General features: G+C 43.1%; 1 protein-coding gene across 2 annotated transcripts in view; it reads right to left on the bottom strand.

The window, feature by feature from the left end:
- Nucleotides 1–13,323, bottom strand: part of SLC35D2 (solute carrier family 35 member D2) — a 92,139-nt gene that overhangs the window by 55,858 nt on the left and 22,958 nt on the right. For both annotated transcript variants that reach the window (XM_040416982.1, XM_040416984.1), the window contains 2 exons: nucleotides 6,947–7,018; nucleotides 818–886 (listed from right to left, as the gene is read on the bottom strand). In XM_040416982.1, coding sequence (XP_040272916.1) covers nucleotides 818–886; nucleotides 6,947–7,018 — 141 coding nt within the window. The remainder of the gene's footprint in view (nucleotides 1–817; nucleotides 887–6,946; nucleotides 7,019–13,323) is intronic.

The following is a 13,323-nucleotide window of genomic DNA, read 5'->3' as shown; positions in this document are numbered from 1 at the left end:
TCATTGAGACAGAGTCATGCTGCAACATAAAGAACCCCCCCAAAACCGTTCCCAAAAAGAGTACAATTGTCCAATATGTTTTGATATGCTGAAGTGTTAACAATTCCCTTCACTAGAAATAGTTCAGTGGTGGTGTGATTTACACTAATCCATCCAACACTTGGCATTGTGCTTGGTGATGTAAGAATCCCATGTAACTGTCTGGCTATGGAAACCTATGCCATGAAACTCTCGGTACGCAGTTTTTGTGCTAACGTTAATGGCAGAGGGGGATTAGAACTCTGCAGTTATTGAATCAGCAAAGCGTTGGCAACTTTTATGCACTATGCACTTCAGCACTTGGGGAACCCAACTCTGAAACTATATATGGTCTGCCACTTCATAGTTGAGGCAGACTGCATGGCAAGGTGCTGGATTTTATACACCTGTAGCAATGGGAGTGAATGAAATAGCTGAATTCAATGATTAAACGATGTGTCTATATAGTGCATATCAATAAAGCATTTCAGGACAATTCTTTTCCCTAGTAATTTCTTAAATAAATTAAATCTAATTTCAAAATCTTGCCAGATAGAAGTCTGCATCATTACTATGAGAGAAAATATTATTTTGCGTTATGAGTGTTTAGTAGGAGTATCAAAGTGGCGGTAAAAAAAAAAAATGATAAAAATGTATTTAAAAATCAAGAAAACTGAAGGACATCTGTATCAGCGGAACATCTATGAAAGAGTTAATATCTGTACTACACCAAAATAAGAAAACTCACAAGTTGTATAAAAGGCAGACATGTTTAAAAAATGTGAAGCCAAAATCTTACCTTGCTGCTATGAAAGCTCCAATTACAATTGCTAATATACTCAGTGTAACAGATAATGAATATCGTTTCCTGTGAGACAGAAAATATGCAGACAGGGATTTGCAGGCAGTCGGATAGTAATACATGTACTAAATTCTAAATGTACGAAATAAAGTAGAAAAGTTTTAGGCCGGTGTGGAAAAAATGCACCAAAGTATGAATGCTTTAAAAAACAGAAGCGTTAATAGTTTATTTTTTCAATTAACAAAATGCTAAATTAATGAACAAAAGACAAATCAAACAAATATTAGGTGTGGCCATCCTTTGCCTTCAAAACAGCATCAGTTCTAGGTACACTTGCACACAATTTTTGAAGGAACTCGGCAGAGAGGTTGTTACAAACATCTTGGAGACCTAACTGCAGATCTATGTACTGTATATAGGCTTGCTCAAATCCTTCTCTTCATGTAATTCCAGACTCTATGATAATAACTTGCAGGACTCCTTGTTCTTTTTTACACTGAAGATAGGTCTTAATGACATTGGCTGTATGTTTGGGGTCATAGTCCTGCTGCAAGGTAAATTTGGAGCCATTCAGATGCCTCCCTCATAATATTGCATGATGAATAAGTATCTGCCTGTATTTCTCAGCATTGAGGACACCATTAATCCTGGCCAAATCCCCAACTTCATTTGCTGAAACGCAACCCAAACTTGCATGGAACCTCCACAATGCTTCACTGTTGGCGACAGGACACTCATTATTGTACTGCTCTCCAGCGCTTTCGTGAACAAACTGCCTTCTGTTACAGACAAATATTTCAAATTTTTACCTATCAGTCGAGAGTACCTGCTGCTATTTTTCTGTGCCTTAGTTCCTATGTTTTTGTGCATGGTTGAGTTGCTTGGCCTTGTCTCTTCATCAAAGGTATGACTTCTTGGATGCAACCCTTCCATGAGGACTGCTTCTGGCCAGATGTCTCTAAACAGTAAATTATGCACCTGGGTCCCACTGGTTTTTGCCAGTTCTGTGCCAATGGCAATGCTGGACATCTGATTTTTAAGGAAATGAAATAAGTTTTCCGAGATATTTTCATTGATAACCTATCCTCAGGATAGGTCATCAGATTGACAGAGGTCTGACACCCGGCACCCCCGTCGATCAGCTGGATGAAGAGAAGTCGCTCGCCGTGCCAGAACAGCCTTCCCTTCATTGTTTACCTGCTCACCATCGACATCACAGTGGTGAGCAGGTGTATTGCAAGAGGCCGTCAGATTCATTTCAATTGGACAGCTCGTTCCTATACAAATCTATACTACAGAGCTGTCCCATTGAAGTGAATGGGAGGGTTTCTTGTAATTGCAGCTGCTCACCGCTGCTATGTCGACGGCAAGCAGGTAAACAATGAAGGGAAGGCTGTGCTGGCACAGCGCACACCTTCTCTTCAACCAGCTGATCGGCAGGGGTGCTGGCTGTCAGACCCCTGCCGATCTGATGTTGATGACCTATCCTAAAGATAGGTCATCAATAAAAACATCTTGGAAAACCCATTTAAGTGTGCCAATGTGTCAGCAAATTGAGTCGGAGATTTTGTCAAGGTAAGGCTACTTTCACACCTGCGTTCGGGGCTCCGCTTGTGAGCTCCGTTTGAAGGCTCTCACAAGCGGCCCCGAACGGATCCGTCCAGTCCTAATGCATTCTGAGTGGATGCAGATCCGCTCAGAATGCATCAGTCTGGCACCGTTTGTCCTCCGCTCAGCAGGCGGACACCTGAACGCTGCTTGCAGCGTTCGGGTGTCCGCCTGGCCGTGCGGAGGCAAACGGATCCGTCCAGACTTACAATGTAAGTCAATGGGGACGGATCCGTTTGAAGATGACACAATATGGCTCAATCTTCAAACGGATCCGTCCCCCATTGACTTTCAATGTAAAGTCAAAACGGATCCGTTTGCATTATCATGGTAATGCAAACGGATCCGTTCTGAACGGATCTAAGCGTTTGCATTATAGGAGCGGATCTGTCTGTGCAGATACCAGACGGACCCGCTCTGAACGCTAGTGTGAAAGTAGCCTTAGTGGTGTCCCCAGAGCCCTGATCTCAACATCATCAAGTCTGTCTTCGGATTTAAGTAAGCCTACATCTGCAGAAGATCTGTAGTTGGTTCTCCAAGAGGTCTGGAACAACTTCCTTGCTGTGTTCCTTCAAAAACTGTGTGGAAGTGTACCTTTAGGAATTGATGCTGTTTTGAAGGCAAAGGGTGGACACACCAAATATATTAATTTTGATTTTCATTTCATTCATTCACTTTGCATTTTGTTAAATATAAATGATAAAAATAAATTATCACATTATTAACTTCTATTTTTGCAGGCATTCTTACTTTACATTGTTCCCCCCCTCCCCCCCCCCCCACCCCCCTTTTTTTTACTGCATTTTATCTATAGCTGTTCTTAAAAGAAAAACTACAACCAGATAGAACAGTAATTCTACTCTATGAACAGCAGATGTCGCCCTTTATTGCAATTTAGCAATGTCCTGTAAATTCTTCTCAGGGACTATCAGTAGATGCAAAGCATGAGAAGCTGCTTTAGGAGATTATAGAGCATATTCCAATAAAACACATTATAGTGAGGGGCTCTCTAAATTGCATCTGGATCTTCTATTGACCTTTCAGTGGTTCTCAGCTCAGTGAGGGAGTTATGCCTCATTCACGCGTCAGTTATTTGGTCATTGAGTTCCATCAGTGATTGGGAGCCAAAACCAGGATTGGAGCCTCCACAGACATAAGGTATAAGGGAAAGATCTGCACCTGTACTGGGTTTAGAGCTTCACCTGGTTTTGGCTCAAGATCACTGATGGAAAGCACTGACCGAACACTGACTTGTGAAAGAGGCTTTAGTATCAATAGTTCAAGGATCTCACTGTGCAGTGGTGAAGAAAGAAAACCTGTGATGTCACTCAGTGGTTGCACACCAAGAGCGCCCACTGCCGGTTATGTTTACAAAACTATCTGAAGCCCATATATGAGGATATCTAACTATACTGTGCAAAGGACCAGGGACACTGTTTGCAAGTTCTAATGTGTATGGGGGCCTACCAACTCCACGGATGGCAGTTGTCCGAGGAGAAAAGAAAAGGGCTTTCAGATTTCAACATGCTGAATCCTTTTGTTCTCAGGAGAGATAACACATTCAACCGATTTCAACCATTGTTAAAAATGTCTCTCTGAATAAACACAATAGAAAAGACATAAACTATTGAAATTAAGTGACCTGGATGTTACAATATATGACGTACAATTCTAAAGTTGCAGGTGGATGGCCACAACAGAGCTAAGGTAGGTGGTGCAATTAGCAGTTCTTTACTGCAGAAAATATAACACAGAAATGTTATATGTGAAACCAGCACACAACTAAAGGTCTCTTAAACTAAATATACAGTATATATGCACAGTGTCTAGAAGATATGTGGGAGATTTATCAAACTGGTGTAAAGTAGAACTGGCTTAGTTTCCCATAGCAGCCAATCAGAGTCCACCTTTCATTGTTGACAGCTCCTTCTGAAAATAAAAGGTGGAATCTGATTGGTTGCTATAGGCAACTAAACCAGTTCTCCTTTACACCGCTTTGATAAATCTCCCCCTATATGTGATTGCCAGGGAGAACCACAACAACGCAAGACTGTCAATATACTCCTATAAGTCAGAGTTCAACAGTCCTTACTCCAGGTGCCCTTTTAATGGGGGGATTTATTAAACTGGTGAAAAGGAAAACTGGCTTAGTTGCCCATAACAACCAATCAGATTCCACCTTTCTCTTTTCAGAGCTCCTTTGGAAAATGAAAGCTGAAATCGGATTGGCTGCTATGGGCATCTAAGGCACCAGTCTCCCCCAATGACTTGGACTGGATAGAAAATTGTCGCCAAAGGTGTACATAGACTTTAAATATACAAATTACATGTTTTACTGAATCTTTTTCTACAAAAATATACATCAATCTGCTCAACTCCTCCTGCTCTGTAACATGCTGCCTGCAGATTGCACTGCATTTTGTGGTGACAGGTCTTCTTTAAATAAAATGTAAAAAAAAATTAACTTACTAATGTAAATTTGATATGTATCATGTCATCTGTTCTGATTCCGAATCCCTCCAAAGCTAAGCTTTCACATTTATTCTGACACAGACTATGTCCATGATCTGTATAAAGATGGGTGGCAGCCAGTCCCTTTCAAGCATGTCACTGATATAGCCTGTATTGGAGTGAATGCCTTCACTGCCTAAGGCAGGGCTGGCCAACCTACTGCTCTCCAGCTGTTGTAAAACTACAATTCCCACCATGCCCTGCTGTAGGCTGATAGCTGTAGGCTGTCTGGGCATGCTGGGAGTTGTAGTTTTGCAACAGCTGGAGGGCCGCAGGTTAGCCATCCCTGGCCTAAGGGCTCATGCACAGGAACGTATTTTTTTTCCGTGTCTGTTCCGTTTTTTTGCGGACCGTATGCGGAACCATTCATTTCAATGGGTCTGCAAAAAAAACGGAAGGTACTCCGTGTGCATTCCATTTCTGTATGTCCGTTCTTCCGTTCCGCAAAAATATCCTATTATTGTCCACATTATGGAAAATGATAGGACTGTTCTATTAGGGGCCAGCTATTCTGTTCCGCAAAATACGGAATGCACACAGGCGTCATCCGTATTTATTGCGGACCGCAAAATACATCCGGTCATGTGCATGAGCCCTAAATCACTGAAGATGTTATAGACCACCAAGTTTCTTACTATGACCTCTTCACCCCCATAGACCTCTAGGGAAACAAAATGTCATATCAGGAGGTAGGGAAATTCTATGAGCTAACTCACAGTTGTTAGAAGGACGCTAAAAATAAAATAATACATTTTATTGTGATATTTGGTTAAAGGGAGTCTGTCACCTCCATATGGCCATATACAGTGCTTACATTGTCCTATAGCACACCTACACATGAATGTAATAGTACCTTTGTCTTTTTCTTTACACTTGCAGAAGCTGGAAAATCGAACTTTGATTCATATGCAAATGAGCACTCACAAGTCGCCACGGGTGGCGTTCACTGTGTAGGAGCCCAGGCTGTTCTGCCTTTTTTTATTGCTTCCCCGCCCCAGCCTCTGCCTATGCCCACCCTCCTATTCCCTTGCGTCATCCTTCGGCCCGGCCGAGATCTCGCGCCTGGGCACTGCCTCGCCGGGCTGGGGCATGCACACTGCGATGCCCATTGTTGGCACAACATCGCTTTAACTACTGCGCATGCGCCGGCGAACTGCGCGAAACCAGCGGCAATATGGCGTTTGCCGGAGCATGCGCAGTAGTTAAAGCGATGCTGTGCCAAGAATGGGCATCGCAGTGTGCATGCCCCAGCCCGGCGAGGCAGTGCGCAGGCGCGAGATCTCGGCCGGACCGAAGGATGACGCAAGGGAATAGGAGGGCGGGCAAAAAACAGAAATGATGAGTGAAAAACGAATGGGCCAGGATTCAGTCCGGATGCCATTCATTCACTACATGCCCCTCATCAAGATAGAAAACTCACTCATATTAAAGACCCCCCGGTGTCTGTCTCAGCTCCCTGGACAAACTAATAGAAGGTACTGGTTCTCCTTAGGCCCCTTTCACACGAACAAGTTTTCCACGCGGGTGTGTTGCGTGATATGAACGCATAGCACCCGCACTGAATCCTGACCCATTCATTTCAATGGGTCTGTGTACATGAGCGTTTTTTTCACGCATCAGTTCTGCGTTGCGTGCAAAAACGCAGCATGTTCTATATTCTGCGTTTTTCACGCAGTTCTGGCCCCATAGACCTGAATGGGGCTTCAGTGAAAAACACATTGCATCCGGAAGCAAGTGCGGATTGCAATGCGATTTTCACTGATGGTTGCTAAGTGATGTTGTTTGTAAACCTTCCATTTTTTTTTCACTTATGACAACTGATGCAACAGGATCCGTTTTTTTACAGGATCCTGTTTTTTTTTTCTCTCTCTCTCTCTCTTCTTCTGACGGATCAGAAGAACGGAAAGCTAAACGGTGATGTGAATGCACCCTTACTTCCTTCTGGGCGAGAACTGATTTCCTGATATACTATTACCATGTGTCATTTTCTTTTTCTGTCAAACTTACCTTAAAATGATTATTTCAAGGAGGAGTGTAAACAAAATAGAAAATTTCCGAAGAACTGTAAACATCGGCAAGCTGCAAGAACACAGTAAAATACACAGGGGTAAGGTCGATACATTTTTGGGCAGATTATGATTTCAGAGCTAGAACAAGTTAAAATATCTCAGTTTTCCTCATGCTCAGATATGTTAAATGGATTTTCAGTACACTTTCAACCCTGCACAAATGAGGAATGTTTGCTCAGCGTCAAAGTAAATGTTTAGACAGTATTTCATTTGTTAACGCCCTCTGTAGGTGACATTTTTTGATAAACCTGTTTTTTTTTTGTTTTTTTTTCAAATACCAATTTTGGTCAAAATCCCACATGAAGCTTGTGTGCAAAAGGGAATAATTCCCAGTTCTGCTGTCTGTGCCTCCAGGGCAAGGCCTAGATAAGTGTGAATTCTCCCATGTGGAATATAATAATATATTATAACGGAATATAATGGAATTCCCAGACGGAATGCAAAACGGAAGCCTTTAGAGAGGCATTCCATTTTGATCCGCCATAATAAAGATCTATGGGCAAGCATAAGGGATCGTCTGCTATCCGTTATGAAGGACGGAAAACAAAGTCCCGTTGACAGGACTTTTTTCCGTCCTGCATAATGGAAATCAGAAGGAACCATTATGCTTCCCCATAGACTTCTATTATGACGGCTCAAAATGGAGTGTCTCTTAAACGCTTCCGTTTTACATTCCGTCGGAATTATAAATGGAACCTACAATTGAATTCCCTAACGCAAGTGCGAACCCGCCCTAATCCAACCACTACAATTACTTGACTAATCCTGTAAAGGGAGCACTGCAGGTGCTGGTAAATGACGGAAAGAGAACCTGTCATCAGGTTTATGCCTCTGAACCATTGGCAACGTAAAATCCTGACAGGGTCCCTCATAACAGAGAGTCATGTTTTATTCTAAAACCCAGTGGTTTTTAACAGAAATATTGGGAGTCATTTATGAAGACAGGCATTGCCACGCCCGTCTTGATATCCCCAGAAGATTCACATAATTTAAAGCGAAGTGCATCCTCTGGCAGTCTGTTTGCAGATTTCAATCATCATTTACTGTACATTAGTAAACTGTCATAAATTATGGTAAATGTGCCAGTGCTATTATCCCGCTCACAACGCACCCCCGCCACCCCCATTTTGGAAAGTGCCGAGGACGGCGTAGAAACGGCACTTGAATTCCCTAAATTTAGTCCTGCTCAGCTTGATTGATAGGTCTCTCTGTATACACCCCATACCTAGGCTTGTCAGTCAAGCTGAGCAGGGCAGAGGAAGTCATCTATCCATGCCTGGAATCTTCCCCCGTTGTCTGCCTCGTTTTTAAATCTTCATAGTAAAACATTGCTCTCTGTCATGAGGGACCATGTTGAGGTTTCGTGCTGCCCATAGTTCGGGAAGCATGAATCTGGCTACGGATTTTCTTTAACCCCTTAACGACCTGTGCCGTACATGTACGGCGCAACCGGACGTGACTTAACGCCCAGCGCCGTACAGGTACGGCACGCTGATCAGGCGGGTGCAGGAGCTGCGGCAGCCCGATCCGGCATCAGTGCCAGCCCCCTGCTGTATGCACCGGCATCAGTGAAAACACTGATGCCGGCGCATTAACCCTTGATGTGCCGCTGTCAGTGCTAACAATAGCATGTGCGGTGTCCTTGCGGGGATCGGAGCTGTGACGGGGACCCGATGGCAGAGAAGGCAGCCCAATGCCTTCCTCAGGCCTCTTTCACACAATCGTTTTTTTTTTCCGTTTACGGGCCTTTTTTGCGTTCCGTATGCGATCCGTATAGGGAACCATTCATTTCAATGGTTCCACAAAAAAAACGGAATGTACTCTGTATGCATTCCGTTTCCGTATTTCCCTTTTTCCATTTCGTTGAAAGATAGAACATGTCCTATTATTGCCCGCAAATCACGTTCTTTGGCTCCATTCAAGTCAATGGGTCCGCAAAAAAAAGGGAACACATACGGAAATGCTTCCGTATCCGTATCCGTTTTTGCGTAACCATCTATTGAACATTTTTTTGAGTTTCTACTCTAGGGGTGCATCAGGGGGTCATGAAATGTGACATGGCAGCTTAAAATTATCCCAGTGAAATCTTCCTTCCAAAAACCATATGGCGTTCCTTTCCTTCTGCGCCCTGCCGTGTGCCCGTACAGCAGTTTACGACCACATATGGGATGTTTCTGTAAACTACAGAATCAGGGCAATAAATATTGAGTTTTGTTTAGCTGTTAACCCTTGCTTTGTTAGCGGAAAAAAATAGATTAAAATGGAAAATCTGCCAAAAAATTCAGAAATTTCATCTCCATTTCCCATTAATTCTTGTGGAACACCTAAAATGTTAACAAAGTTTGTAAAATCAATTTTTTATATCTTAAGAGGGGTAGTTTCTAAATTGGGGTCATTTTTGGGTGGTTTCTATTATGCAAGCCTCACAAAGTGACTTTAGACATGAACTGGTCCTTAAAAAGTGGGTTTTGGAAATTTTCTGAAAAATTTCAAGATTTGCTTATAAACTTCTAAGCCTTCTAACGTCTCCAAAAATAAAATGGCATTCACAAAATGATCCAAACATGAAGTAGACATATGGGGAATGTAAAGTAATAACTATTTTTGGAGTTATTACTATATATTATAGAAGTAGAGAAATTAAAATTTAGAAATTAGGTATTTTTTTTATAAATAAAAAAAAAAAATTTGTTTTAAAGTTATTACCACATAAAATGACACGTCAGATTTGCTAAATGGCCTAGGCAGAAAGGTGAAAAATGGCTTGGTCCTGAAAGGGTTAAAGAGGTTTTATCTATTTTTCCATAACGTGTCAGAAAGGAAATACTTGTGTTCTCATTTAGGCCCCTTTCACGCGGGCGCAATGCATGAGGTGAACGCATTGCACCAGCACTGAATCCGGACCCATTCATTTCTATGGGGCTGTGCACTCGAGGGGTGATTTTCACGCATCAATTGTTTGTTACGTGAAAATCGCAGAAAGCTCTATTTTGTGTGTTTTTCCCGCAACGCAGGCCCCATAGAAGTGAATGGGGCTGCGTGAAAATCGCAAGCATCCGCAAGCAAGTGCGGATGCGGTGCGATTTTCACGCACGGTTGCTAGGAGACGATCGGGATGGGTATCCGATCATTATTATTTTCCCTTATAACATGGTTATAAGGGAAAATAATAGCATTCTTAATACAGAATGCATAGTACAATAGGGCTGGAGGGGTTAAAAAACAAACAAACATGGTGCTGGATCATGTGATGGACCATGTGATGAGCGCAGTGACATCACCACAGGTGCTTTTCCTCACAGATGAAGGCAGAAGAGAAGCCGGGCTGCGCGAACAAGTGGATTAAGGTGAGTTAAATTATTATTATTATTTTTTAACCCCTCCAGCCCTATTGTACTATGCATTCTGTATTAACCATGTTATAAGGGAAAATAATACAATCTACACAACACCTAACCCAATCCCGAACCTCTGTGAAGAAGTTCGGGTTAGGGTACCAAACATGCCGATTTTTCTCACGCGCGTGCAAAACGCATTAAAATGTTTTGCACTCGCGCGGAAAAATCGCACATTTTCCCCTGATGCACCCGCATCTTATCCGGGCCAAAAACATGACGCCCGTGTGGAAGATGCCTTACTTTTAAAGCTCCATTTTCCCCTGTCACAGGAATGGTCATAATAGCCCCAGTTACAAGGGAAAACAGCCCTGACAAGAATCAGAGCTGGTTCACATGAAATCTATTTAAGGGTCCATTCACACATCCGCAAAATGGCTCCGCATCGGTTCCGCAATTTTGCAGAATCGGTGCGGACCCATTCATTTTCAATGGGGCTGCCAAAGATGCGGACAGCACACAGTGTGCTGTCCGCATCTGCACTTCCGTTCCGCGGCCCCGTAAAAAAATAGAACATGTCATATTCTTATCTGCAGACACGGACAAAAAAAGTAATTTCCATTATAGTGCCGGCCATGTGCGGTCTGCAAAATGCGAAACGCACATGGCCAGTGTCCGTGTTTTGCGTATCCGCAATTTTCGGACTGCAAAACACTTGCAGACGTGTGAATGGACCCTAACAATCACGTAATCACTAGGATAGAGGCAGGGACACAGAACATGTATTCAGTAGATGACCTATCCTTTGTTCTGCCAATCATGACCAGTAGGATTCTCGGGAATGTGAGTCCCGCCAATTATACATTGATGGCTTATCCTGAAGGTACTATTCCACCAGCAGATGTCATACAGAGCTCGATAAACGATTAAAGATGTAGCGACTCGTTACCGATAATTTAGCTTATTATACACATATTCGTTCGTACTTGCGGTCGTTACTCGTTCGCTTTTAAATCGTTCCTTGTTATTACATGTAAAGATGGGGGACAGATGCTTAGTCAAGAGACATGTATGAATTGTTAGCGAGTAGTCGACTCCATATTATACGAAAGGCTCTATTAACAAGGAGCGATGATTTTTTTGCATGCTGCAAGATCACGGTGGATAAGAAAAGAGCGATTTGTCGCTAATCTTTGAATCGTTCATACTTATTACCTCACACGATTCTCGTTAATTTTCGCTTGCATACACGAGAATCTGTACGATATTCGCTCCGTGTAATAGGGCCGTAAACATGGGCTTTCAAATGTAAATCACAGGAAAACACTTTAATGATTGAGAAGGTAGAGAAAGGTGTCAAAAAACACTGGGGGGATTTACTAACCTAAATGCACCATAATTCTGCTAAAATGAGTCACACTAAGGAAGACAATCGCGGCATATTTTTATCAAGGGAAAGCTACAGCTAAGGCCTCATGCACACGACCGTTGTTCTGGTCCGCATCCGAGCCGCAGTTTTTGAGGCTCGGGTGCGGACCCATTCACTTCAATGGGGCCACAAAAGATGCGGACAGCATCCATTGCTCCATTCCGTGGCCCAGCAAAAAAAATATAGCAGGTCCTATTCTTGTCCGTTTTGCGGACAAGAATAGGCATTTCTACAATGGGCCGCCTGTTCCGTTCCGCAAATTGCGGAAGGCACACTGGCGGCTTCCGTGTTTTGCAGATCCGCAATTTGCGGACCGCAAAAAACGTAACGGCTGTGTGCATGAGGCCTAAGGGTCCTGTATTCACAATAGATTTTAGACTTCATGGTGGCTTCTCTTGCGTACTGTGGCGGAACCCGCCTCACCACTGGGCATTGGAGAGGCCTGGCTGCCCGCCTCCTACCTGCTGACTATGGCCCCTGATGAATTGGTACGTTTGAATGCAATATTTGGGCATGTGGTATTTGATATTGCTGCTACTGGCCCTTTAATGGCCATCCGTGGACATGTTATGACTTTTAGGAACAATGCCCCTTTAAGACTGTGTAGCAGATTGCATTCAGGCTGTCTTAAATACTATGTATGTTATTATGTGTTCGGTTAAATTGAATATGTGCATGCCAGGGTTCAAGTTAGTCCATTACGTTTGGTAATTGTATTTTGTGGATTGCGTCTGAGACAATGCTTATTGTGTTGGTTAATTACATCTCAGACAATGCTCATTGTGTTTTGTTTATTGCGTTACAGACAGAGGCAGAGGGAAGGGGATTTTGTGTACAGTTGCTGGGAAGGTTTGAATACTGTGGATACATGTGATTGGCTGTTTTTGCAGAGCCCTGTGGGTGGTACCTTGTTGGAAGATGTGTATAAATCAATGCTTGTGTTAAAATAAAGGGAGTTCCTGTTTTAACCCTCAAGGTCAGGTGAAGTGTCGTCTCATTCTTGGGGGAGGATTGATTGCATGCTGTCCCAGTTTGACTGCTAGGAGTGAAAACCTATTCGTATGGTTTCCTATTCAACTGTCTACAGCATTCATATGCTTGGGAGAGGATTTATATGCTGCTTCGGTTCGGTGATTGTGGTGTCTGCCAGAGTGCTTGGAAGCCTCAGGAAAACGCTAGGCGCATCCGTCAACGGAGGTACTCAGTCGGGGTGCCAGGTGATCCGTTACACGTACATTTGGGATTAAATTCTTTGCTGCTTATGTCAATAATATAATGGATTCTGATGTCTACATGTCCCTTGTCGTCCTGCCAAAGATTCTGGGGTCACATCATAGCAACTAGACAGCCACACTGCAACCCCATTTAGTTCAATGGCTGCACAGCGATCTTTAGTTGTGAGATGGGTGTTGCAGCCAAGATGGCCATGTAGCCTCTGCCTTAGGGCTCATGCACACGACAGTATTTTGCGTTCAGTATACTGGACGTTTTTTGAGGTCAGTATGCGGTACATATACTGAACCATTCATTTCAATGGTTCAGAAAAAAAAC

The sequence above is a fragment of the Bufo bufo genome, chromosome 2 (genome assembly GCF_905171765.1).
Source record: "Bufo bufo chromosome 2, aBufBuf1.1, whole genome shotgun sequence".
NCBI lineage: Eukaryota > Metazoa > Chordata > Amphibia > Anura > Bufonidae > Bufo > Bufo bufo.
This window is presented reverse-complemented; position numbering and strand designations above follow the sequence as displayed.